The sequence below is a fragment of the Lonchura striata genome, chromosome 7, assembly GCF_050655825.1.
Source record: "Lonchura striata isolate lonStrDom1 chromosome 7, ASM5065582v1, whole genome shotgun sequence".
NCBI classification, from domain to species: domain Eukaryota; kingdom Metazoa; phylum Chordata; class Aves; order Passeriformes; family Estrildidae; genus Lonchura; species Lonchura striata.
In genome coordinates, this window is record NC_140709.1 from 6,291,858 (window position 1) to 6,319,579 (window position 27,722).

The window sequence follows — 27,722 nt, forward strand, 5'->3', positions numbered from 1 at the left end:
GGTTTCCAACTGAAAGGAAATCATCCAGCTTTAAGAAAGAGACTCCAGGAAGGGTCACAATAAACTGAACAGGAGAAAATGAAGCTCTGAAAATTAAGCTTTGGAAGTTTGCAATCTTCCTCCACGAGACCAAACTTCATCCTTCCTTACTCCTATAATTTTAGTCTAAACAGCTGTGATAGTTGCAAAGACTCCTTTACCTACACTTGAAGCTATGCTCATTTTAGACATTTCTCTGGGGATGTTATATATGTAGAATAAAGTACCTAAGAATATACATATCACTTGAGTTGGAGGAGAAACCAGAAAACAATGTCAATATTTCATTTTAATATCACAAAGCAAAATTCAGTTTTCAGAAACTCAATTCCTGTTCTTTGAAAGGAAGAAACTTGGAAAAGGAGTTTCAATTTCCAAAACTCCATTCTTATCTTCCTCATCACTTGCACATGAAATCATTTCATTTGGTGGTGTTATATGAGAAATTCTGCTACTCTCATTTCTGAACAGAACCACTGAAATACTGATTAGCTGTAAGATTTTAAACTGAAAGCAAGTTTTAAACAAGACAGACTATATACAAGAGTAACCCAAAAGACTCGATTTTTTGGGGTTTTCCTATTTATTTTTTTACAAGAACCTCTCAGATCTCTTGGTGCTGTGCACAGTCCAGTTCATCTCCTTTCTCAGTGACTGAGAATGAAGTTGGGCCAAGAGCATCTCAGGTGTGTGGTGCTAATGCAGTGAGGCTTTCACTGCTGTGCAGCAAATAGGAAGCAACGTTTGAATGTTCCTGACTCTTCTAATGTCACCCAGAAATACAAATAATGGCATGAAAAGCACAGTCCTTGAGGTTGGCAGAACAGATGGAGCCTTAACCTTTATGGGAGACTCTGGTTACACAGCTTCTGCATCTAAATAATTTATAGGTTCTGATCATATGGGAGCTTCAGCTGTGGAAACAGACGATGCTGAAACAAGATCTGATCCAATCTGTTCATTTGCCACTGTTCAAAACCTGGGAAAGGTGAACAGGTTGCCCTGGAGCCCATGGCAATTGCAGGCATGGGATTTCCAGCCCCATACGCTTGTTTATTCCTGTTTATTTCATTCAATACAACCTAGCATCCCTTTGTGGTACACCACATTTGCTCTAGCTAGTCAACTTTAATCTAATTCTGCTCTAAAACCAAGCAATTTTTTCTCAAATTACAGTTCAGGTGCACTGCAGGTGAAGATGCAAGTTAGGCAATCACTGCACGTTATCAGACAAATACTTAAGCAAAAAATACTAGCTTGCTCTTAAGGTATTTACAAATGGGTACAGCAGTTCCATGGGATTGAAATGGTAAACAGGACCTCAAGTGTAGATTGAGGAACCTTTAGCCCGAGAGCAGCATTTGTGCTGACCCCCAGGGTAGGCAGTGCTGGCACAGGGACACTCAGGGGGCTGTGGACACCACACAGAGCAGAGCAAGCACAAAAATGTGCACGTTGGCACTTCCACAGAGCAGCAGAGGCAAGTGAGGGAGCAGCACAAGCACATTACCCAGGTCGGAAATACACACAACAGCCCATTTTCAGTATGCCTTATCAAACAGCTGGGGCAGTCTGAAAGCTCCCCAAAACCATTTAGGAGAAGCATATTAAAGCAAAACAGCCCCAGTTTAGATGACTTTAAAATTCCAGGCTAAATTCTGCTTTATAAAGCTGATTCATGAACAGACCAAATATTGCTGTTCTGGGATGCACAACAAAGAGTAGGGCAGATGGTCTGGGGTGGCAGCAGCTTCACTCATCTGATTTTAATCCATCACCACAACCCTGTCAGAGCCTGAGTCACGTGTGTTTCACTTAACTCACTTGCTCAGTTCACACAAGGCATCCAGAAAAAGCTCACTGAACAAGATGTACAGCTCATATTTACTACTCAACCCTGCCAGCATTCCTGCTTTTTTAAACACGACTGGAGAAATAAATTTACTCTTGGCTGCGAGAACCTCGCCAGCTTTTCCATCCTAACTGTGTTTTAATCGGATCAGCCCTTAAACTTTTCAAAAAACAGTATTTAATGAAAACAAACAGATGTACAACTGCCGAACGTCACCGGGAGACTGTTAACATGTGTCATCACCAAGTTTTAATAGCAAAACTAAAAAAAACAAAGATTGAGAGTTATGACAGGGAAATATGGTTGCTATAGAAGTCCAGCTTCCACAAGACAACACTCCCAGCAGAAAGGAGCTCCCACACACAGCCCGAGCAGGTGCCTGTGCCAGAGCTGGTGTGCAGAATTAATTCAGTCCCCTCCTGCCCTCCCACTGCTCACTCTCATAGCTGCTGCACCCTGCTGATTCAACAGAAAATCCTCCCAAATACAGGGGGGAAATACAGCTTCCTTCACATCAGGCTTTAGATCGACTCCTCCAGCAGGACCTGAGCCCCTGAGGAGTGGGAATATGGGTGCAAACCTCTGCCCAGGAGAGGACACATCTTCCCAGTTCTGTGCTGCAGCCTCCTGCATGAATACACCCACCTGAGCAGGGTCCAAGTCACCAGGCAAGGAAGCTTCTCCAGAGGACAATTCCGCTTGCAGCACATTCAAAAATAATCCCACACACATTATGATCCCTATTTCTAAGAATAAAGTTGAATAAAATGGTTTCTCCCTCTGCTTCCCACAGGAAAGCAAAGCAAAGAGCCCGTCTAAACTTTCCTCCCTTTTCTTAATGAAACTTTCATTGATTTTTCATCCGTGTGAATCATTGCCTTGGAGCAACTTCTTTTAGCCGCAGGTTCTCACATTTAATTTGTATGTAAGCTTAAGGGAAAATTTATCAACAGAGTCTCCAGAAAGATACTAGAAGGGTTTTATGAAAAAGCCATGAAATTTTACATATGGCGTTTATCAGCCTAGTTTAACAAGAACAAAATAAAATAAAAAGAAATCCAGAATAATGCCTGACATTAACAATCAGCAGTTTCCTGTGACATCCTATGGCACCTCCATGCAGCTGTCAGTGCACAAAGCATATAGAAGCCAGGCTGAATAAATTTGTTCTGAAAAAGAGTAAAAACAAAAAACCACCAGACATTCATTCAGATGTAGCGACCTTCCACATGTTAAAAGCTACCCAAAGATAAGGAGAACAGAACACGTGTGTGTGTGTGTGTGTGTGTGTGTGTGTGTGTGTGTGTGTGTGTGTGTGTGTATCCACAGCAAAACAGGACAGTTTCTGGCACTAAAGTGTGTATTTGAGTTGGGCATAAGGAAACTGCTAGGATTTACTGAATAAATAAATGAAAAATCCATCAGCAATACATTAACAGACAAGACAGCTTTGCCAATACCAAAGACATAAAAAGGAAGAAATCTCTAATAATTTATTCTTAAGCTAAAATTTTCCATCTGCTTCAAGTGCTATTTACATGGGGAAAGAACAACTAAAATGCTATGAACCTTTTAGCTCTCAATTTATACAAAATGCATTAATTTTACTGGTCTAGGAAGGGAACAAATTTATGGGTCAACAGGCAGCATCCAGGGTACAGTAATTCAAGTAACTATTACTCAGGTTTGTCTCTAAGAAAAGGATGTATGCTTTTACTTAAAAGTTAATCTTTTGCATTGTGACTAATATTGTCTAAATGGCACTGTCCACAAGAAAAGTATTGGCTAGAATTGGTTCCACAAGACCTGAAAATAAGGATCTTTCACAAAGTATCTAGGCTTCTGGGGAAAAAAAGAAGGTAAAGGGAGAGGGAGAGAAAAGAGTTAGTACGTTGAATCATCTGTCACTTTATCAGTCCAACACCTGGTATCTTTGAGAGGTAAAGCAAAAGGAAAGCTTGATGGAAAATTCTCTCATGTCTTTGTACTGAAGTATCAACCCACTAGCACTGTCCTAATGAAGATAACCCAATTGTCCTTAACTACTTCCCAAATTGCCTGATTAAGGAAGGAATTCAATAGTGTTTCCCAGGTAGTATCCATTAATACCCACAGAACAGAGCCTGCAGAACGCTGCCCACACAGCAGGAGCGAAGCAGAGGAGGGGACAGAGAAACCACTGCTGGTCACAGCAATGACCCTGGACAACAAACAGCCAGTCAGCGTCCCAGGCTGGATTGTGCCAAGGGAAGAGAAGTCCTTGAGCAGCACAGGAACAAGCACAGGATGAAGCCAGATGAGATTACTTATGCAGGATGCTTATTCCACTGAAAGAGAAGTGGCAGCACCAGCACCAGGAGCAAAAAGATTGAAAAACAATCATGTTTGTTGATCATGACAATTAGGTCTTCTATTCCAAAAAGGTTTAAGAACTGTAAAAAGTTATAGGGATGAGGAAAGGGTAGGGAAATTTTTAAACTCTCACTAAACAGGCCATACCAAAACACTGAGAGTAAAAGAAAGAACATCTATAAAATCCTACATGAAGCAAGCATGAAAAGGTTGCTCAGCTGCAAGATAACTGAGTAATGTAACCTTTCAAAGCAGCAACAAAATGCGATTAGACCATCCTTTGGATTGAAAATGATTGATCATGCTGCTGGTATTGGAATTGAAGCTGACTATAATGCTTTTTATGTAATTGCTTTATTGAATGTAGCATAGCTTTATTTGGCAGTATAGTCAGAACACTGCGAGTTTTACCAGTTCTTTAGTTCCTGATACACCACAGACACACAGTTACAATACATTTATCCCAATGACATTGGATTAAATGGCACATACTGAGGTTGCCTCCTGACCTTTCAGTTAAGGTCTACGGGGAATCTTCTGCCTGCAGAATCATCTAGTTGATTTGAGTACCAGCAGCCTTCCATCCTCTGCATCTGTTTGCTGGTTTATTCCATAAACTATATCAAAAAAACCTTTAATCTGATTTGGGCCCCTGTGTGCTGTAATAATTAAATCATTCTGAAGACTTCGAAAGCTGGCTCATCCATTAAAAATAAAAAATCAATCAAGGACGAGTAAATCACAGTGAAGAAGAAGAGTGAGTAAAACTTTCTTTTTCATATTGGAGCACATTGAAATATCTATGAGAAAAGCAGTGGGGATGAGGAGTTGTTTGATTTTAACCTTTGGTTTTATCTATTAAAAACAGCTTCAAAATTTAAATGCAACTGCATAGAATTACCTTTTCTCACCTGCTTTTCAATTTCCTTGATTTACTATCCCCTTGTATCACTCCCTGCTCTTTGCAGGGAGTCCTGGCAAAGGTCAGCAGTCAATTAACCATCAATAAATACCCAACATGAGAGTGACAATTTCCGGCTGCCTGAGCTCCCATTACTAAACCAAGCAACATGTTCGAAAGCTCATAACAAAAGGCATAAAGTACTTTGGAGTGTTCTGAACATAAATATAATGCTACCTTTAAAGCAGTAAGTATGAAAAATATCAAAGGAGGTATGTAATACCAAGTTTTATCATCTATTGCACACATATATTGATTTAACCGAGACACGTTCACTTATCTACAAAGCAAAAAATTGGGTTTTAAGTACTGTACTTTGCAAGACCCTTAGGGCACAATAACATTACTGTCATCATTTACTCTGACTTCCCTGTCTTTTATTTGATCCATCCCCAGTCTTCTCAAAACACTGCAGCTCTGTTTCTATTTCTGCCACTATGACAGTGCCCTTGGCTGGGTGGCAACACTGTAATTATACACAGGTGACATAAAACACAGGCAAAAATTAAAATAAACACAAAGACACACAGAAGCACTGGCATCTAAGAACATATTTAACACTCTGACACACAGATAATTTTCCCAGTGCTGTGCAGGCAAGGATGTACTCAGGGTTTGGGGAAGGTTGTTTTGCACACTTTCTCATGTTTAAAATTGTTTGGGGACAACCCTAAAAGCAAGTTCATCTTGGCATTTTGCAGAGGAATGCAGAAGATAGTGGACTGATATTTCCTTAAGAGAAAAGTGGGATCAATAAAAGTTAAAAGTTTGGATAAACCCTCATTATCAGATTCCTACAACTTCAAAACTAATCCAAGTGAGCCTCCTGTTAAATGCAGACACAAGCTCCAATCAGCAGAATCACAAATTTCACACTAGCAATGTTTTAAGTCAAGATAAGCTATACAGCAGCTATGAAATATTTAATGCCAGTTGAAAAACATGTACTGAGTTAATTTAACTGAAAATACTGAAGTTTAAATAAGTTATACACCATACGCATTTAATACACAGAGCTGCAAACAATTCACTGAAATTAATTTTCCCTTCTGCTTGAAGCAGCATTATTTTACTAATGCAACAAAGAATATTAAGGGAATGACAATAAAAACATGAGTGCTACCTTATGAGCACTATAGTTAATAACAGAACTTCCAGAAAGTTTCTGGTGTTTAATCAATAAAGCCTCCTTTTAATCCTTGTCTGTAAAAATTCTAATTCTGTACCCCATTCAGACAGCTGCTTCAAAACTCTGCAGCTAATACACATCAAAATTTATTGAATGCATAGAAAATTTAAAGTACAGAAATAATTTTTTCTCTATCCAGTGTCTCCACTGTGAAGATTTTCAACAGATAGAAGAAATTGTTTGTTTTGCTTAGAAGCAGATGAGTGACATAAATGTAACTAATGGGTCAAAAGATGTTAAAGATGTCAGAAGGACTGAAGTTTTCCCTTCAGCAGCTTCAAACCTGTGAAAGTTATGATTATAAATGTCACCATGTAGAGAAGTAAAACGTGCCTCACATGTAGGTGGATATTATTATACTATTGAAATCTGAAGGTCTCTGGATCTCAGGGGTGACAGAATAAACCCCAGAAGACACCAAAATGTGAAAAATTTCAGGTGGTAACACAATAAACACCAGATGTCCCCTGGATTTAACCACATGGGTGGCATGCCCAGTCATGATTCATATTTCTGTTGACTTATTCAATGGGTCAAAAAGGTCCTGATAAAGACTTAAAGAAGTACCTACCATGCACATTTAATTTTTAAGCATATTGAAAATATAATGCTTTAAATGTCAGGATTTTTCAGAGGCATACAGCGTGAACTGTTCTTGCAAATGAAGCGTAGGAACACCTTTAAAGCTGCTGTTGACTAAGCCAGGGAACACGAACCCTTCATTTCCACTTAATTCTGTACAGGGTATAAACACAGCCCCGAGCTCGCTCGCAGTTACTTGGGCTGTGCTGGTGACATCAGCCCCTCCCCAAAGCTGAAAATCTGACAGCACTGCTTTACAGAGCTATGAAGAGCTTTTAAACAGATCCTGGGAAAATAATACAACAACCAAGCAGCAAATACATCGCTTCAGGTAAGTCAGGGGAGTCGCCTGGTCCTGTCCCTGGGATCAGCCGGGTACACGGCACACGCACTCGGCAGCGTGGGCTCTGCGCTGGAGGCGCTGGGCTGGCTCCTCTTTGAACATATGCCCTTTCAAGTGAAATTAATCACTCTCTTTATCACTCCTGCAGCATCTGGAGCCATAATCATTACCCAACTGCTGGGAAAGAAATGAAACCACTAATCGCACGGGGAGCAGGGCTTAGCGTTCAGAGCAGGAAAGTTTTTATTAAGTTCTCATTTGAAAAGTGATTTTTCATGGCTAGCCTTCCAGGACACACCACACAAAAGCTGGATCTGCTCCAGCAACTGTCTACAACTCACCCCCAGCATACAGAACCAATGTATTTAGAACCACTACAATGAGGGTTTAACATGCTTTTCCAAACATAGCTCTATAATCCTAAATCACTATTACAAGCAAGTACTACACAGAGACACATCCAACCATGGGCTTTAAAAGGGCTCTGGAAGAAGAAACTGCAGAATTCTGCAAAGAGGTAGAGACCAGGCAGTGGCATCAAGAGCAAGGACCAGGCAGTGCCTCTGGAATCACACCCTGCACTTGGACTGGTCTCAGTCCAGGCAAACTGAAGCTCTGACATTCAAATTTCCTGCATTAAGTGGTCATTTTATCATATCTATCCACTAGCTGAGGGCTACTGAATTAAATCATGTCAGGACTATGGAAATAACCTGAAATACCATGAAATACCCCTTCCATCTTCTCTATTTAGTGTTCCCAGCTTTTGCCATGCACATTTTTTGAAGCTAAGAAAGAATGCGTTTTTTTTTCTTTTTAGAAAGAAAAATAATAAAATTATAATGGCAGGACTATTCTCAAAAACAGCAGCAGAGAAAAAAATTTAGGGAATAAGGGTATCAGAGGGCAGACTTCCCAAACCTCATGAAGAGTCCCTAGAAAGAGTCTGCAGCATAACTTGCATACTGAGAACAACAACGTGTATTTTAGGGATTTCTAATACAATTTTATGTTATTTTCACCCACAATTGTGCTCTACACAAGAGCTGAATGAGGAAGTGATTACCCTTATATACTGAAGCCATTCAACTAAGTGGCAAAGTAAAACCCTTAAGATAGACTTATTTAAAAAAAACCTGCAGGGTTCTGAACAAGGGCAGCAGAATAATTAAATCTAGTACTCCACTAAAACAGGCTGAAAATGTGATCATCCATTTTTAATGCTCTGCCTATACATAACAACAGAAATCTTTCCAAAAGCTACATTCAATTAAAAAAAAAAAAATTAACCCCAAGGAAAAACTACAAAAACATCCCAATCTGTTTTTCTTGCCACTCACTGTGCTTCTTTTGTGACTGAAATATGTACAACAATACAATCCAACAAAGTTGAATGAAAAGTACCACAATTCCAATAATAAGTTATCTTTTTATTTTTTAAAATGAACTATTTAAAAGAAACCACTTTTGCAGATTTTCCCCTGTGACCCCCAGCTCTGTTCCCATAGTAACCATTGAGGAAAGAAAAGGATAAGAAGCCTAACATACTTTTCCCAATACCAACAAAAAAACAGAAAAAAGCACCTTATTCTCAAAAACCATTATTCTCAAGAGAAGAGGGACATTAAAAGATTAGTGTGAATCTCCTGTGTAATCTAGTTTAAACCACCACCTACTGAACATCTGATGCTGGTTGACAAAGATGTTTGCTAAAGCAGGCAGCCTTACTGTAAAAGAACTGCTAAAATAGTTTTGCAAGCCCAACAATAACAAAATGATCAGGCACATGCTGCAAAAGCTCCCCCCTGAAGGCAGCCAGCCCACAGCCAGGCTCAGCACTCGCCTCTGCCAAGGAACTCCTACTTCAGGCACATCAAGGGTTAATTTCAGCATTTATTTCACTTTTTTTTTACTTTTTTTTTGCCTTTTCACTTGGATTGGTACTCAATGCCTGTACTGCTGCTGGAGTGCTTTTCTAGGAAAATACAATAACTCAAGGATTCCTTCTTTAAGCAGTGCCACCAAGAGCCTCCCTCTGCTGTCCACAGCTCCCCACAGGAAACCAGAGCTAATAAACAAGCTAAGTTTTACAGACAAGGAAAAACAGCACCAGTTTAAGTACTTCTGTATCTCTAACCAGCATCCCAAACTCCTCCAGGAGCTATTCCAACATCTGTCATGCTGGCTGGCACTCTCAGTGCCACAGGTCCTTCATCCACATCCCATACACGGCGCTTCCAGCCCAGTGCCATGGGCTGCCCTGGCATTTATCCAACCCAGCAGCAGACCTTCAGCACCTGGAGGAAAGACCAGGCTGGAAAATCCAGCTTTTATGGAACTCTCCTGGTATAGATTTGTCTTGTTCTCTGCCAAACTCCCCAGTATTTCCTGGCTGAGGACACAAGGTCTTTACCAACTATGAAATGTCTCACTCATCTAAACATGAATTGACCAATTCCTCCAAAGGTTTATAAATTAAGGCAACAGGTGCATCTCCACAGCTCCAAGACAAGCCGGATTCAGCTGTTGAGAAAATAAGACAAGATGACGATACTAATATCAGAAGTGGAAAAAGATGGGTGGAGCAGCAGAATCAAATGTAATAAAATGTTGAGACTCATGGAACACAAAGGTGGAAATGTGGACAGGAAATTGTAAGGAACAAAGAAGAAAGAAAACCAAATATTTATCAATCTGAAACAGCTGCACTTCTGTCTGAGGAAATGTGAGATTAGCTTTGAGGCCACTCTTAAAGCTTCTCAAATATCAGTGACTAATATCAACCAGCATATTAAATTTTGCTCCTAATGAAATTTTGCAAAACAACTTCCTTTGAATCTTCAAATGTTAATGTTTTATTAAAATGTTTTGTAGAAATAGAAACATAATTTATACTGTCTCATAAAATGTTATTTGTAAGTAATTATTTTAGACAAATTTAGAACTAAGTACTATTATTTATTTAAATCACTTTTTTAACTGCTACATAATGAAACCACACCAACACATTAAAACCAACTACACTGCTTCAAATGAAACGGTTCGTTACAAAATATTTTTTAAAAAATTATTCTGAGATATTTTAAGCCAGACATTTATAATTCCAGTTAAATACAGTAAAACATCAGTAGGTGAAATCTTAATTAATTGAGATTTGATATAATTCTGAGGAGCAGTTCTAAGAAAATATTTCATTTGAACAATCAGTTCTAAGAAATAGGTTTACTCACAGGAGTCCAGAAGCTTGGTATCCTCAATTCATAAATGCATAAACAGCAATGACCAAAAGAAGAATTACTTAAATTAAAGAGTAGTCTGCCTCAGGAACAGAAGCATAAACTAACCATGAATAAAGTAAAGGTAAAAATGAGAAGATTTATCACTTTAGAACAACTTCTCATTACCAGGTTTATGGCAGTGTCCTGGTTATTTTGAGAACAGAACTTAATAGATTTTTTTAAAACTACAAACTGCTTCTGCTGTCAATACTGCAAGACTGCAATCTATAACCCCGGAGCATCACTTCTGTTCCAACCTCTTAGCATAGCAAAGATCTTTTGAATCATACAAAGTTTGATTATATCAAGGCCAAATTTCCACTTGGAAGTTTCAGCATTTAAAACTCCATCCGTCAAGGCAAGGTAAGAACAAGCCACAATTAGAATGCTTACCACACAATGAGAAGTTTGGAATAATCAGTCAGATACACCACAAACCATACAGACACCACACAAAAATCACTAAAAAGGTATTTGTGCTTCATTCATGAGCTGTTGTCCCACCAAATAAAGAAATCACCTCATTTAGGACAGATAATCACTCTTCATTTTGTTGAGCTTTGGGAAAACTTGACTTGTTGCAGAGCTATTTTTGAGTCTCCCTTCAGCAGATTTGAGCTCTACTGTCCTTTGAGCACCTGGACTCCTTTTAACATTTGGTGTACGTAGGTAAAAGCTTGTCTTTTCAGACATAAGGTCAAAGGCACTTCCAAACCAGCACTTGACCTTCATGAAATTACAATCTTGAGAAAGGGCATTTTATGGCAGTATTATCAGAGAACAGAGAACAAAAGGCCTTTTTCATCATAGCCAAGGCTGGCTCACCCACACTCACGGGTGGTTCAAAGGTTCCTCCACAGTAGAAGTTGTTCCCTGAAAAGTTCATTTTGTCCCTTTACCATTATGGATTGTTTCTGAAGAATGACTAAAGATCAAAACCCATCTGCTAACCCTATTTTAAGGACGACTTTCAAATACAGGTAGTAACTCCAGAATTAAAGTTTTTATATGTTCACCTCGGGCAGGAGTACTTACAGCTCACACACCTGGCTCCCAAAAGCCCACAAACGCCAGACGTTTAATGGTTTCTTCCTCAGGTAAAAATCTCTCTGCTGTGATCAGAATCATTACAAACCCATTTCCCAGTCTGATACCTCACTTTTAGTGCTCTTCCACTCATATCAGGGAGCATGTCCCTGCTGGGCTAAATAGCCATCCTGATTCATTTTTTCTAGAGCAGGAAAACTCACTGGGACACAACATCTGGGTTTCTAACAGTCCCCTCCCTCCCTTCCATAGCAGACAGAGGATTTCCATGATAGATAGCATTTTTACCAGGATTAAAGAGACGTTTTTCTAAAAATTAGGGCATTTTCATCCTAGAAAAAATATTTTTACAATATTTCCCTCATTAAAAAATAAACCCATGTCATTCCTTTAGCTCTGAGAGCCTTTTATGGGCTATGTCCCTTATATCTTGCATTTTCTGTTTGTGTTTTGGGGGAAACAGCACATGCCTGGGGTGTAGTTAATGGAAGAGCTGAAGACACCAGCACTGAAGGGGAGCCAGAAACCTGTCCACAAGCTACAAAAAGAGTATCTGGAAAGAGACACTCCAGCACTTTTTAATCTTAATTATCAGCCCCTTCCTGTAAAATACTCAATATTTGCTTGTTTCTTACACTTGATTCTGATTTTGGAGTTAAATTTTAGAGAGTCACCAAAAAAAAAAAAAACAAAAAAAAACTAGATTATTATAATTATGATGTGGACTCACGCATGTGTCAATATTCTATATAGAGTTTTTAAACCCTGAATGGCCATCACTACAACATAGGCATACTGGCATTGCAGAAATTCCAGGAACTCATAAGACTACTCAAGTGTTGGAGAAAATTAACATGGTGAAATATTCAAATTGCTAATTGGCAACTGCATTAAATGCTATTAATTTACAAGAATTTAGGTTCAATTAAATTTAGCAAGTGCAAGAAAATTATTCAGCTATTTGATGTTGCTGAGTAATTTAGCTTATATGACTATTGTTTTCATGTTCAGTGGCCACTAAATCAGTATTTGACAAGAAATGTCTGGAAACCAGAGGACACAGGGTACAGATATTAATTTGTAATTTCTAGAAGGCAAAAGCTCAAAATAAATGGTTTTAAGACAGGTCACAAATAAGCAACATGCAAGTGATAGCCCTCTGAATAGCTGAGGGAAGAGTATGTATAAAATTACCTCACACTGCCAAGTTCTCATGTTTTAGAATTTCAGAGCCTGGGGTTTTTTTTAGATGCAGTGATTTCAGTACCATTGTTTTCTCCTAGACCAAAACCACCAAGCCCAGAATGAAAATGTACAAGTCTTCATTAGATAGTGTCAAGGATTTAGTTGAAAAAAAGTCTGTATTATAAACTGCAGCAATGTTATGATGTTTTTCCTTTTCCCCAGCCCCATCCATATTAAGGATGCCTCCCTGGATTTATGTGTGCTAGGAAAATTTATTTCAGTACATATAAATTCATTTTCATAAAGTCAGAGCTTTCAGTAGCATAATCTTATTTAATTATAAAGCATGACATTTCAATAAGAAGTTGAATTTCTCCCCAGCAGGTAAGTAACTTGCCATGCTTACAACAGACAATTCAAGATTTAAAAACAGAACAAATCATCACCTTTCCCATTATGGATTGCTCATTTCTCATCAGATTGTTTTATTAAGAAAAAGGACAACAGCTGCAAGTACTGGAATGGATCTGCTCAGCTTTTATTTTAAAAGTTACTTAATTTTAGGTTCACTGTGCTGCACTTTAATTAACTTTTCATTATTTAGTATTGGGCACAAAAGTCCTCAAACTATAGGATGATTTTTTATACAATTATTATACAAGCCACAGGCCTCAATAGATCAAGATCCCCATGATGCACATCCCAGAGTTACTTTATCATTAATATCTTACTGCAAGAGGTTATGCTAACACTTCTACCTCTCCAGATCCACCTATTCCATTTAAGTCACCACCCCTCTCTTCCCAAAAGACAAACCTTTGTGACTAATCTTACCTGAAAAGCCTTTTTGGTTAAGGTATGAAAATGCTTCCAAAACCAAGCCCCATATGCCACCCTGACAGCAGACTGCCATTTACTGACCATTGTGTTATTTCTCAGGACAATTGCAAAAACACAAGATTCGGGATTTAGAAATGCTGATGTTTCACTACTACTGCAGAAGAAGTAGGGGTTTCACAAATTACACTTAGTTTCTCAGCAAAACAAAATGTTTTGGGTGAATATACTATTCATTTCAAACTGGAACTAAACATTTGGGCCTTAAATATGACTTTTATCTAATTTTCAACAAAATCCTTCAATGAGGAAAAAATAAAGGGAGGGAGGGGGGTAATATTTACAAATATTGGAGAAAAATCTTTTTTTCCTCAATTGGGACAATACATTTAGCTGGAACTCACAAGTATTTTCATATGGAAAACATATCAGTCAAAGTTGTTTTCTACCTCACGCCACTCCATAAGCAGAGAAAGTACATCAAAATACTCTTAGGGTTTGAAGTTTTTAAAGTGACTCTCGAGAGATCAGATATTTTTAATCTACTGTGGGAGTCACAAGAACTAACAATTTTCTTGTGCATCTGGAAGAGGAACCTTAACAACAATCCTATTGTGGGGCTTTCAGAGCATAGTGCCCACACAATCCTGGGCACCAAATTTTCTTAGCTCTAATTACATCTGCCCCAGATGCCTTTGAAGCATTGAAAGCTTCTTGTTTTCAGTTGGAATCATCAAGTCAAATTAAAGTTCTATGATTTACAGTGCACAGCCCTGACTGAAGAGAAGACAGACAGCACTGAAGGCTCTAATTTGTCTTAAGAAAACAACTCTACCTTTCAAAGCTTGCTCAAAAATCATGTAAATAACAGTGAATTGAAGAAAAGAGAGTCATTGTTTATTTCCTCCTTGTTTCACATGCTAGACAGTGTAATGAAAAAGTCTTTAGAAATACAGTATCATGCTGTACTTTACCAGACCTTCCCCAGCCTCCTATTCTAGCAGCCAGGCAAGAAAAAAGTTTGTGTTGATCCTATCAGGACAGGAGTTCTCCCAGATAAACTGCTTCATTATTCCACTAATTCAGCCTATTACCTTCTACAGAAATGTAATTAAAAAATAAATAACCAAAATAACAAAGAACCTCTCCAAAACAAAACAAAAAAAAAAAAAAAAAAAGGGAAATTATTTTTCCATCACATTTAATCACTGTGCTGCTCAGTCATAAAAGGCCAAACCTCAAAGGGATCCTGGGCAATGAAACCCCTGGTTCAGTTGGGTATTTTTGATTAAGCACTTTAAGTAAACATTTCCCAAATTAACCAATCTTTCCATTTCGTTGAACATTGCCTGCTGTGTGTTGTGCTACAAAGCAAACATCTGTGGCACCATGTTTGGTTGTGTGCAGCTGTACCACCCCACCTCCCACCCACCCACTCCAGCACCAAGAGTTGTGGTGCCCCCAAAGCATCTTCACAGCTTTCCACCCCTTGTACACATTCAACCACTGCATGTGTCCAACCTGATTGAGGGACAGAAATAATTAACTAAATGTACCAAGGGAATTACAAATAGATTGACCAAGAGCATGGACTTCTGACTCAGTTCATCCTGAGAGATGCTGGTGTGCCCCTTGCATGCAAAACTTAGAAAATTATTAAATATTTCAAAGAAAGCAACATTAGGATAATAATCCAGTAAAAATACTCTTAGATGACAAGCATTAAGGAGTCCAGAATTATGCTCTGGGTGCATAATTGCAACAGACATGTAGATTACTAATGCCAACCACAGATTAACTCCTTTTATTTTTCAGAATTAAAAAAAAAATAGAACAGAAGACATATCAGACTTAAAATTTATTATTGAACTAAAACAGAATGGAGAAAGGACAATCATACCACCCTTTAATACAGCAAATACCTAGCAGAGAAGCTAACATATCTTTTTCCTACCTGTTTTCCAGACAAACTGGTGACCTCTCCTGGCTTGCAGATCAGCTGTTTGCAACATGAAGAAAACAAACAAAAGGAAGGGCTTCCCCAGGCTCTGCCATGCCCTATGAGGAGAAACCCAGTTCTGTTGTAGAAGCATAATTCAGATAATTCAGTCTCTTGTATTCTTTGGTCCTAGAATTAACAAAAAAAAAAAGAAGGCTTATTAAAATATGTAAAGCACCAAGGCAACAGGCTCAGCTAAGGGTAACCTGGTGGCCACTGCAGATTTACCAGTCCCTGTGTGCCAGATTTGATGAGGACAAGCTCCCAGAGGACCTACAATCCCATCCTACAAAGACACTGTAAATGCTTCTAGCAGGCTCTTAAGAAGAAATCTGCCAGTGCCAAAAAATGGCAAGGCATCCAGTGGCTCTGTTTGTTGTGTGTCCCTTCTCTTCTCTATTATCTTTAGCAAGAATGTTATCTTGTTATAGGCAGACTAAACCAAAGTGAGAATGGATTCCATGTACAAAATTCAGCACCAAATCCATGCCCTACATTTAAGATCCAGGCCTGGAGGTGTTTTAGCTCCAACCCCTGTGCAAACATGGGATGCACAAGAGCAACACCAGAAATGCAGCAGGGAAATGGGGGTTGCTTATTAGCACATGATGGACCAGCTTGAAAGGGAAAACCAGACACTACACAGGCATTTCTGTGGAATTTGGGACACTCATACAAGTCCCTTTGGATCTTTGAGCTCCAGGTCAGCAACCAATTATTGCAGAGAGGTCTCTCTGACTAAGGGATTTTAATTAAGCTCCCCAACACTTCAGACAAATACCAGAGGCACATTGTGAATGAGACAGGAGTGGATCAAGTCCTGCTGCTGCAGCAGTTTTAGACCACACAATTCACTAAGATTAGTGGTGCTGGAAGCAAGGAGGAATGTTTCTCTGGGTCTCCCATACAAAGCAGGAGACCAACTCCTAAATGCCAGCTTCAGCAAACACCCACATTGTTTACGTACTACAGAAAAGCTCCAAACAGTGGAGATTAAGAAACTCACACAACAAAATAAAATCTTAAAAATTCCAAGCCAGTCCAGTAATTCCAATCTTTGTGTCTCTCATTCCACAAGATAACCAACTATATACTTAGACAAACTTCACATGAGTTTCAAGTTATTTGGGATTCATCCACATTCAGGTGGGAACAATTTAGAAATCTTAAAAAACATTCATGGTACTTCCACATCAAACAAGTTTCTGAAATAAATTTCCATATTAATTTTTCTGATGCAACAGCTTTTGTATTTATACCATACTTAAATTCTCCACATAGTTCTACTTATTAGTGATTAATCCTACTTTTATAGTTAAAAATGTCACATCTGTACTTGCATAAGGATGGAGATAATACTTGTCTTCAAGATTTGTCTTCACGGGCATAATCTTGGTAATTTTCATTAAAATTATCAGTTATTAGAAGTTCAGTCCAGAAAATTCTATTACATTCCTAACCTTATGAAAAGCAACATTGTCATAGCACATAATACACAGCATCATTCTTGATAAGAAACTGAAGATAAATCTGGAAATTGTACACACTGAATATACAGTAGAGCTTTTAATTTCAGGCTGTATTCAAATTACTTTGAAACAGTTTCTATCATGATAAATTCATGCAATTACATTTAATCAGATATTGACTAACTACAGTGGGAGATACAATGTAATATCTGTTATCTGGTTTAGCTCATTCCTGCATTTCAGATGAACAGCATCTCATGTCCAACCTAAAAACCCATCAACCTGACCAAATACAGTAATGTGGACAAGGGACCACATTAACGCCTTGTTTATGTTTTCTGAGTTAATTTTATTCAGAATTCACATTTAATTCAGAATGCAACCCACCAAGTCCCAGCACCCAGGCAATGTAACACAGACCACAAATGGCCTCATTGAAAGCACACTAGCTCAGAAATCTTGAGCATCATTCAGAAGTCCAACGCAGCAGTGAAGTCCTGGGGTGTGGGGAAGAAGGGCTTTCAGAAATCCTGCAGCTCATCATTTTTTGCCCATCAGGATGGCTGCTCACCTCACACAGAAGAGCTGAGGAGGAGCAACTCGCCCAGTGCCTTCAGCATCGCCGTCACCATCTATGACGGTGGGAAAACAGAGTCACCAACTTTCTGTCAAGGGAAGGAGAAGGAGTTAGTGACACTGGCTCCAACACCAGCTCTGGATGTTTCACATACAAAAAAACAAAACCAGGGAAGAAAGTATTCAGACGCTCAGATTTCAGTACTGGAGGGCAGCCACACATCCAGCCCTGCACAGACAGCACTCACTGCACTTGCAGGGCAGCTCTCCAGGGCCAGAAAATGCCATAAAAACAACACAACCTAAACAGGCAGGGGTGTGAAATGGGCAAATCCAAGGAAACTTCCAATAACAGCTGATAAAGATGCTGAGGTTTTTAAAGAAGCACAAGTAGTGCTCAGGAGCTGCTTTCTCAATGCACTGCCTTCATCTCTGCACTCAAAGGGTCAGCACACAGCAGCACATCCCTGGGAGTAGCAGCCTCCTGCCCAAAACAAGGGGTTTCAGTCTTTGGGCAGGACTACAAAGATAACTGGTTGCTGCTCCCCACTGAGCAAGAACAGAGATTACATTAAGTCAGAAAAAACAGAAATAAATTAGACACCACGACATTGGCTCTAATCTCCTCCACCCCAGCAGAGCTCAATAGATTCCACTGATTTACACCCCAGCAATGCACAATGAAAATTTGTCTGTGTATCTAGGTTTGTGTAACACAGTTTGGAACCGTAGCTGTTCTGTCCTGATACGATAAAAAATTATTGCACAGGCAACATATGCTATCCACCGAAACATGAATAAATTACATTACGAAGGCCACCAACACTTCACATCAAATTTAGTTACATGATATCTCAGCTCCCAAATGTGTCAGCATGGCTAGCTGTAAACTGGCAAACACAGATAAAAAAAAAATGAAATTTATATTTTAAAATTTTATTTCATTGAGACTAGTCATTAAATTCATGGAATTGCTTAAATATCATAAAACCATAAAATAGTTTGGGTTGGGACTTTAAAGCTCATCTCATTCCAAATCCCTACCCCAGGCAGGGACACCTTCCACTGTCCCAGGCTGCTCCAAGCCCATCCAACGTGGCCTTGAACACTTCCAGGGATGGGGCAGCCACAGCTTCTCTGAGCACCCTGTGCCAGGGCCTCATGAACTTCACATTAACATATTATTTCTTTTAGTCTGAAAAAATATCTCACTCTTCCAAAATTATCTGGATTTAGTTAATATCCTTTATAATCCAGGCCTGGCTAGTTAATAGTTTGCACTAATGGAGTCTCTTGAAGTTAAATAATGAGGTGTTATTTTGATATTTGGAGGATTAGTCACAAGCATCCTAGTCACTTTGTTTGGCTTGTATGCAATCTTGTTTAGAAAAACAAGGATATCATCATTAGCTGTAATGACTGGGAATATACAGGCAGTCTTGAAAAAGACACGTGAAAGTTTTCTAATGATCATAACCATGCATTTACATTTTCTAATCCACTGCGAATTCTCTTAATGACAGAATTAAAAAAAAACTAATTTTGAAAAGAAAACTTATTTTAGAAACCTGCATTTCTGCTGAAAGCATGGCATTCCAGTGACAAAATGTTAGAAATAAGTAAACATGCATACAGCTGACAAGTATCTTATTTCTGAAGTGATCAAAATTTAATTTAATTTTCAACCTCAATGGAACATCCAACAGCCAAATTCCAGCCTAATCCCTGCTTAGCTAGAGAGGGGGAAAAGCCTCTGGGAAACTTTTCCCATTTTCCAGCCACTGCTGAGCAATCAAAGGCAGGTTTTTCTGAGTGACAGGCACTGTGCTAGTCCAAGACACATCAGAGTCCTCAAAATCATCCAACACTGAAAAACAAAAGACTGATAGTCCAATTTTGACTCTACACTCTCACATAATGCACTGTTAAAGAAGGGACCAGTTTTTCTTTTTCTCCAGGTCTCCATGGGACAGGGGTTTCTCCAGTCCTTCTGCTCCATATCTGTGGTTTAGGTGAGCTCAGCCTGGCTCTGCTCCAACAAGGATTTACAACATTTTTAATACTGAATTTAGAAAAAGATCAGTTTAAACTGATCCAAACCTGAGACATGATTTCAGCCTTGTCATACATCAGTTTAATTCTCCCTGACTTCTCTGGGAATTGTGACCTTTCCCATCATGGGTAAATCTGACCTACTTTTTGGTATGAGATGGGAATGCTGACAAGGACACCTGGGTAGCTCTCTCCATTTAAAACACATGATGCAATTAGAATAATCCCAAATACTTTGAAAAGCAACAACAAAAAAAGAAGAGCCATTACAGATGATATGTGTGGCTATAAATCATTTGGCAGGTGCCTAGCACAAAGATAAGCAGCCTTAATCATGAATAAATTTTCTTAATACAAATGTAAGCAGTAACTGTGCAACTGTTTGCCTATTACACACAAGCCCATTGCGTGTGATATCCCAAGATAATCTGGATGTTTATATCATAGCCTTTATCCTCAGATAAAGTCTGCCTTGCCTGCTCAGAAAGCTGTTATCTGAAAAGCTAATTCTATTCTGTTCTAAAGCAGCAGAACACCTGGCTTGTAGCAGCAAAGATCACCACAGAACTACTGACCATCCCTGGGGGAGAGATTTCCAAAAAACCACAAATGCTAGTGTTGTAGGCATGGAGTCTAACAAAACAGAAGTGTTTGGACAATCACATATGCCAAACTAGAAACAGGCATTCAAATGTAAGTACCTATGCGCCCAGTCTTTTATTTAATGATTAATGTAGTTAACACTAAACTTCCCTTACACTTCCATACCTAAAACACACCCTACACGTTTTTCCCCTTACACATTTGGAGGGAAACAGTCTTCTGGTTAAAGCAGAGGCACCCAAAGTTCACTCCACTTCCAACTGTGTCAGAAACTCCCTGTGTAAAAAGTCACCTAAGGTCACGCTCCGACACTAAACTTGATTCTGCAAATGCTCCCCATGCTTTCAGCAGAGTGACTTTGCATATATGACAGTGGTAGCTTGATGTTCTATACCTCTACTGCCTCACCTCCAAACATTAACTGAGAATATTTCCTCTTCTTTCAGGAGCATTTGAGAAAATCCAGGTTAAAAACATACAGAGAGAATGAACAAGATTTATACATGAGGCTGACAACTGCCTGACAGCACTTTTGTCCTAAGTGGTCACTTATTCGGAATCCAAACATTAACCTGCACAGTTCTCTGGTGATTTGCTACAATAACTGTAAGGGTAAATAATGCCTGAAAAAGATGTTCACACATCTTCATAGAGAAGATCATTCCAAACAATGAGCAGACAGCCTGAACCAGCCTGCTTTGGGTGGTTCACAACCTCAAAATCAGCAAAGCTCAACAGAAATTTCATGGTCAACCTTCAGATATAAACTCCAACAACCTTCCTCAATAATCCATTGCTAGAAAGCTCAGTAAGTCATCACTATCATCAGCACTTATATTTGAAAGTTTGGGTATTTTAGAGATGTCTGTAGTCAAAACAGTAAGAATCTATTAATTATTTTCCTTTATTCTTCTATTCAATTGCATCCAATTCTTGTTCTAAAGCTACAGAAGATCCGAGAAATTAAAAGCAAGTATATGAAATTACTGTACTGCCAATTAATTGCTTCTTAACTTACATCTACTTGTCTGGGGTAAAAAACACGAATCCTAAATTTTCCTCCTTCAATCTCTGTACAACCTAAAAATGTAACAAAAGCAGGTTTGAATTTAGAGGCTTAATTATAAACTTAGCTAAGTGGATTATAATGAAAGATGTTCCAGCAAGGGAGCTCAGACTGATGCATTATGACTACATTAAAGAAAACACCAGAGAATAGACTTTCCATCAGTAGAACAACTTTAATTACAACAGTGCTGGAGCAGAACTGTTCTGTTAAACAATGCTGCTCTTACTTCCCCTTCACTCTGAGAACTTCCAATGGACTCCACAGGAGCACACTTGACTTTCAAGACTATAAAGTGAATGGAATTTGCAGGCTCTTCTCAGGAACCTGGTTCAGGAGATCAGGTAAACACAGCTGAAGCAAAACTTGCTTCATTTACACACAAACATGGGTGATCTACACTCCCCAAGAAGGGCAGGAGACTTCCAAGGCAAGGATTCAGGATTTGTGCAAGGCACCATCCTGCCCATGACACAGCCCTCTGCAGCCCCCAGGCCCACTGAGAGCAGAAGAAATGATTCCCAACAACCAAGAGCTCCCCAACACCTCCCTCTACAAACTGCATTCAGTGTGACCCAAGTGAAATCCAAGCCCTGGAATTCTCAGTGAGATTTAAGAGCCACAGACCTTTTGGTGCTTTTGGTGTTGTATCTTAGCACTCACAGTAGGGTAATTTACCTTCATAAATGTTCTTCAGGCCATGATCATACCCCTTGCAACAGGAACAAGGGCAGAGCAATTAAGATCAAAATGCTCAAGACTGTCAATAGGTTTCTCTCATGAACTCAGGCATTGATTTTTTTTTTTTTCTGAGCAGCAGAACATAGAAAGTGTCCAACAACTTTTAAGTAACCTTTTCAGGCTGCACTTTTATATATTTAATTAAACAAAACAAAAAAAGAGGTTGCAGAAACTCAAACATCAACACACCAACAATCACCTTAGAAACTAGGAAAAATCCCATTTTTGGGGAGACAAATTATTTTTGGGGGTTAGTGTATCTAGGTTATGTATACAACCCTTATGTATTATAGCTGAATGCCTCATGCCAGGTTTCTCAGCCAGCACAGCAGAACACAGCCTGGAAGCTCAGTGATTTCTTGACATTATAGCACATCCTTTCTGTAACAACAAAACTTTATAGCTTTGAGGGACAAAAAAAGTTTCTTTTTGTTTATTTTTCAATGGATAGAGAAAAGTTTGAGTCTATTATCAACACACTGCTCTGCTGTAGCTTTTATCATTGGCAATGGATGAACTGAAGGTCCTTTGAAACTCACTGTATCTAAGGATTGCTGTCACAGTTTCACAGATCTTGGATTACTGTTAAATTGCAATTAAACAAAGGCACAGGGAGTTGGCACTACTTCCAACACCATTTCAGTAAATGCTATTGCAAGTTTTTGTTCAAAGAGGATTACTCTCACTTCGCTCGCAAAGCATTGCATATAATGCACATTCAGCAGTATAATATCATTTGAAAACTAGTATTTGAAATTATTTTCCTTTAAAAGGCAAATCTGGAAATCATACTCAGTAGAGAGCCATGTCCCTACTTTAGCAGCAGGACCATTCACATGGAAAACAACAGAAAGGTTCAAAGTCACCAATTACAAGGCAGCAGAGTTTCAAAAAAAGAATAAACAACCTCATAACCTCTGCTGCTGGAACAATGGCAGATTTCCTGAGCATTTCCATTAAAGTGCTTTCAGTTCAGAAATTAAATTCCTTTACTGCAGTGATTTTCTTCTGCATTCTGATATTACTTTATATTATTTGACACTAGTACAGCATCACAGGCTGTAGGTCAGAGGTTTTTTCTCTCCTCACTGGAATATGGCCACCATGTAGAGTTTATCAATCTTAAACACAAGGTCAGAATAATACAATCAAGTACCACCAGGCATATGAGCTCAGCAAAGGCTTGAGCTCTCCTAGCAGGGAAGGACCATCTGCTTCCCTGCCACAGGACTGGTGCAGCTGAAGCTTACATCCAATTTAAATTGTTTCATTCTACACTTCCAGACATCAACCAGAGCAACTGGGTGCACCCAAACCCCTCACCAAAAAAACAACTGCAAATAGGCAGAAAATCTTACCATTTTAGCCTGTTAATCAATTCTGGGGAAAGTATGTAGGGTTCAGTTTTGAACTTCTAACCACTGGTGACTTTGGCTAAAATAGCCAGCCAAACAAGCGGAGGTCACCCTCAGTACTTCTTAAATGTATAATTTTCCTTCTGCTGTAACACGCACACTAAGAATAATTTCTTTTCCACAAGGTCTGTACCTCTGTTTGTAGGTAGTCATTACTATTTTGCCATTTGCACAACCTAGCTGCAGCCCATACCCAAATGAGCTAATAAGAAGAGACACACACATACATAGACAAGACAGATCCCATTTTAAAAAACTCATTTCCAAAGTGCTGAAATAAATGTTTATTCCAACGCACCCTCTGCCATCAGCTGTTTATTTCAGTGCACCAAAGAATAAACTTGTGGGAAAGGAGAAAATAAAGAGCACAATGCATGGCAAACATTGAACACACAGGCTCTACAGAGTTCACCAAGCCTTGACACTGTAGCTCTTCATTTCCTATCAAACACCATCCATGAAGTCTTCTGATGAAGTCTCCTCTAACCAAGGTTTCATCATTTCTGCAGAATAAAATCCTGTGTAAGTCAGGTCCTATGTCAGAACACATATTTTAAATAATTTTACCTGTATTTGTCAAAATAAATTAATCAAAAATATTTTGTGATTCCTTAATCCTGATCCATTGTTTTTCCTTCAGTTTACTTTGCAACATTGATGGTAAGTGGCCCCAGGTAGACACTGTAACAAAAGGAAAACTATATTGCTTAAATAAAAAAATAAAGATACAGTGAAGGCTTAAAACACATATTAAAAACCCCAAATATTGGCATAAAGAACTTCTAAAAATTGCTTCCTGAACACACATACAGATGCCAATGTGCACACAGTGAACTCTGAATTCAGTTTGTGCTGATTGCCACACAGACTTCAACTCACCAAGAGCAACACAGTGCAATGTATAAAGCTTATACTGAAAAGCAGCATCTGCTCCTTAGCTGGAATTCATTTTCAGAAATGCATGAGTAAATCCTTTTACCAAACTTCCTCACACTGCCACATTTGGGATGCCAGGGAAGGTCTCCAGACCTCTCCCTGCCATGGCAGTATCCAGGAATAATCTGCCTCTCTCTGCCAGGAATAATCTAAGATGCACACAGCAGCCAAGTGCCACACCAGCACATCCCATCACCTCCTCCAGAAAGGGAAGAGCACCAGGCACGTGCTCCAGCTCAGCACCTGGCCCTGGGACGTGTGCCCGAAACTCAGGCATTCCCAGGCACTTGGCAAGAGCTGCAGAACCAGGTGTAAAACTGTGTGCTTTCCTGTCAAAACCCATTCATAATACCTGCACATTTATTTAAAAGTGAACTTGCTTTCAACCCAGGATCAACTATGCACAACAGCAACAAAAAGCTCCAAATTGTCACACAGGCAGTTAGAAAGAATGACACTACCCTTTAAAGCAGTTGGAGCAACCAGCTGAGTAAAACCATAGATTGAGTCAGGAATTCTGTGTTTCTGTTACCTTTCCCATTCCTTTTCCCCCGTTGCTAGCTATAGTACCTCACTGTATTTTATCACATAGGAAAGTGTTATCTCTTTAGGGTGAAAAATATATTTGCCCTGAACACAATATAATATGATTCGCACAGGGGCCCTGACACTGTTGCAGTATTGATACAAAAAATAATCATAATGATATGAACTGCTAAAGGACCTCCCTGTGACACTATTTAAGCAAGGTCAATTGCCCGTGCAGGTTGTTCTTACTGGAGTTCACGTTACATCACTGGTCCCATCATCCTGACCTTCCCTGCTGTCATCCCCATCACAGTTCAATTAACACAGGAGTCCTGCAGGGGCTTGATGAGCATCTGCTGCCTCTACCCGGCAGTAATTCAATAAGGGAACGCCATAGGAAGAGATAATGAGAAGTCAGACCAGTTGTTCTGCCTCCCTCCAGGAGAGCAGATGAGTTTGGTTTATGGGAAAGAGCGTGACCTATGAAAATTATCAGTTAATTTTATATTTCAGAGCTTCAACATGCAGCTTAAAGTGTTGTCTGGTTTCTCTGGTGGTGCTGCCCACAAGGATCCAGAACCACGTTTCCTGGAGGAAATTTTTCGAATTTTTCTCTCTGCCAGTTCCACCAAAGGAATGGTTTCTAATCATGCTGTCAGCAGTGGTTGGTCTGAACTAAAAAATTAAACACCTGAGCAGAGAAAATGGGCCAAAACTACTACTGAAGTAATTCAGGCAGAATGAAATTCACACAAACATCAAACCTGGATGAAACACTTCCACAAAGCCAAAATCTCCTACACTGCAGATAGTGTCAGCCTGGGTCTTCTCTCCCAGCCCCACAGGACACAGTCCTCACCAGTGCCCAAATTTTGCTTTTCCCTCCATTTCCTTCTGCACCTTTCCAGCAGAGACTTCCCTTAACTTCCACCTATCCTCCAACTCTCTCCTGTTGCTTTAGGAACATCAGCAAAAACTCAGAGCCACCTACAGTCTTAATCTCCTATTCCACCACTGGATGTCACAGGGACTGTGCCTGAGGGATATGGCTCTGTGTGGATTTATTTTTGCCTAGTGATTGTAGTGTCCTTATGAGTTTTGCAGCTTTGTTTCAACAATCCTATTCACTGAAATAGGACATTAATTTTATTTCAAATACAATTTTCTATTTTATGTCTCCTTAATATCATTAAGGCACAGATTTACTGAATATGATAGGCAGAGGAGAAGAAAGGAAGATACATTTCCTCCCTGAGTTCTGCAAGGTGATCAGTGAACCACAGTGAATTTACACAGCTGCCCATTCCCACAGCTCCACATTCCCAGCTTCATTTCTCCCAAGATCAGATTCACTTGAGTCACGTCCTTTCCCATCACACAATTATCTGCAGTGCCCCAAAGACTGCCTGCCTGCTCTGACCATCCTCCCTATGAGTACAGCCACCAGGGCAGCTCATTCCTCACTCCCAGGTCAGCACATTCCTACTTCAATCAAACCTTCTGCTCAAAGTAGCACCAGACAGCAGTGAACCACACAAGATGCTTGCCATTGTCCCCAGATTCTTGGTTTTGTTTCTGTTCCCACCAGAGAGCTCAGCCTGCTGAGCTCATGCAAACTGACACGAGATCTGAGGCTTGGTTGCCCCAGTGCAGGTCCCACAGCCAGGACTTTCCCCATCTCAGTACATTCTCTTTTCTCCATTCCCTTCTGCCATCTCTTCACTCACCAGTTTCATCACCTGCTGCAGATCTCCTCCTGAGCACCTTGTCCTTAATCCTCAAATCCCTTCTATCCTTTGCCCTTAATTCTCTCCCCTACTAAACTAGTTGATTTCTTCTGAAAGGCAACAGATATAATTTTATTACATCCTTTATTACCACCTTTTCACAGCTTATTTTCTTATCCCTTTTCTCACCCTACAGCATTTTGTTCCTCCTCCTAACTAGCCCTTTATTCACTTGCATTTCCCTTCTGTTTCCTAATTCCCTGGGAGTCATTTTCATCACTCTCACATATTTTTCTCTTCTTTTTTTGCCTTTTTTTCCCCCCTCTTGGAGAGGAAACAGTACACACACTACATTATATCCAAAAGAGGATACTATAACAATTTTACAGTTACAAATAATCACCATTTAAGAAATCCTGGAATTAAGGTTGCCTTGCAGTAATATATTAAGACAGTCAGGTTTCATGATTATATCTATTTTTACCATATTACTAAAGTCTATATTAAAATACAATTTAAATCTATCTTTGACTTCTTTTGCTTTTATCTATTCATCACACTTGCTTTCAACCCTCTCTTAAAGCCTTACTCATACTTCTCTTTGAAACAGGCAGAAAGTACCTGTAAATCCAACAACTGCAATTACAGAAAATGTTATTTACTTCACTCTTAGCAGTTATGTGCACCATTTAAAAAAAAAAAAAAGGCTTTTTATTTAAATAGGTTAAATAACTCAAAATTTGATAACGACAGTATGGACTACCTTCCATCTGGTTAAAGAAAGAATAGACACAGCCTATGCAACACATGCTAGAGAAGTTAGTCACGTTCACTGTATGCTTTTGATTTAAAGCTGCATCTCAGCCTTAACAGCAAAGTAAAACAGATATACAACATATATAACTATACACAGTCATACAGGGCACACCTGTAAGCAAGGCATAT

The 27,722-nt window shown here is 39.3% G+C and overlaps 1 protein-coding gene across 3 annotated transcripts in view; it reads right to left on the minus strand.

The window, feature by feature from the left end:
- The window catches only part of THSD7B (thrombospondin type 1 domain containing 7B), a 295,736-nt gene that overhangs the window by 225,747 nt on the left and 42,267 nt on the right, over nucleotides 1-27,722 (minus strand). For all 3 annotated transcript variants that reach the window (XM_077784906.2, XM_085584846.1, XM_085584844.1), the window contains exons 2-3: nucleotides 17,705-17,798; nucleotides 15,620-15,793 (exon numbers count right to left, since the gene is read on the minus strand). In XM_077784906.2, coding sequence (XP_077641032.2) covers nucleotides 15,620-15,758 — 139 coding nt within the window. In that variant the 5' untranslated portion in view covers nucleotides 15,759-15,793; nucleotides 17,705-17,798. The remainder of the gene's footprint in view (nucleotides 1-15,619; nucleotides 15,794-17,704; nucleotides 17,799-27,722) is intronic.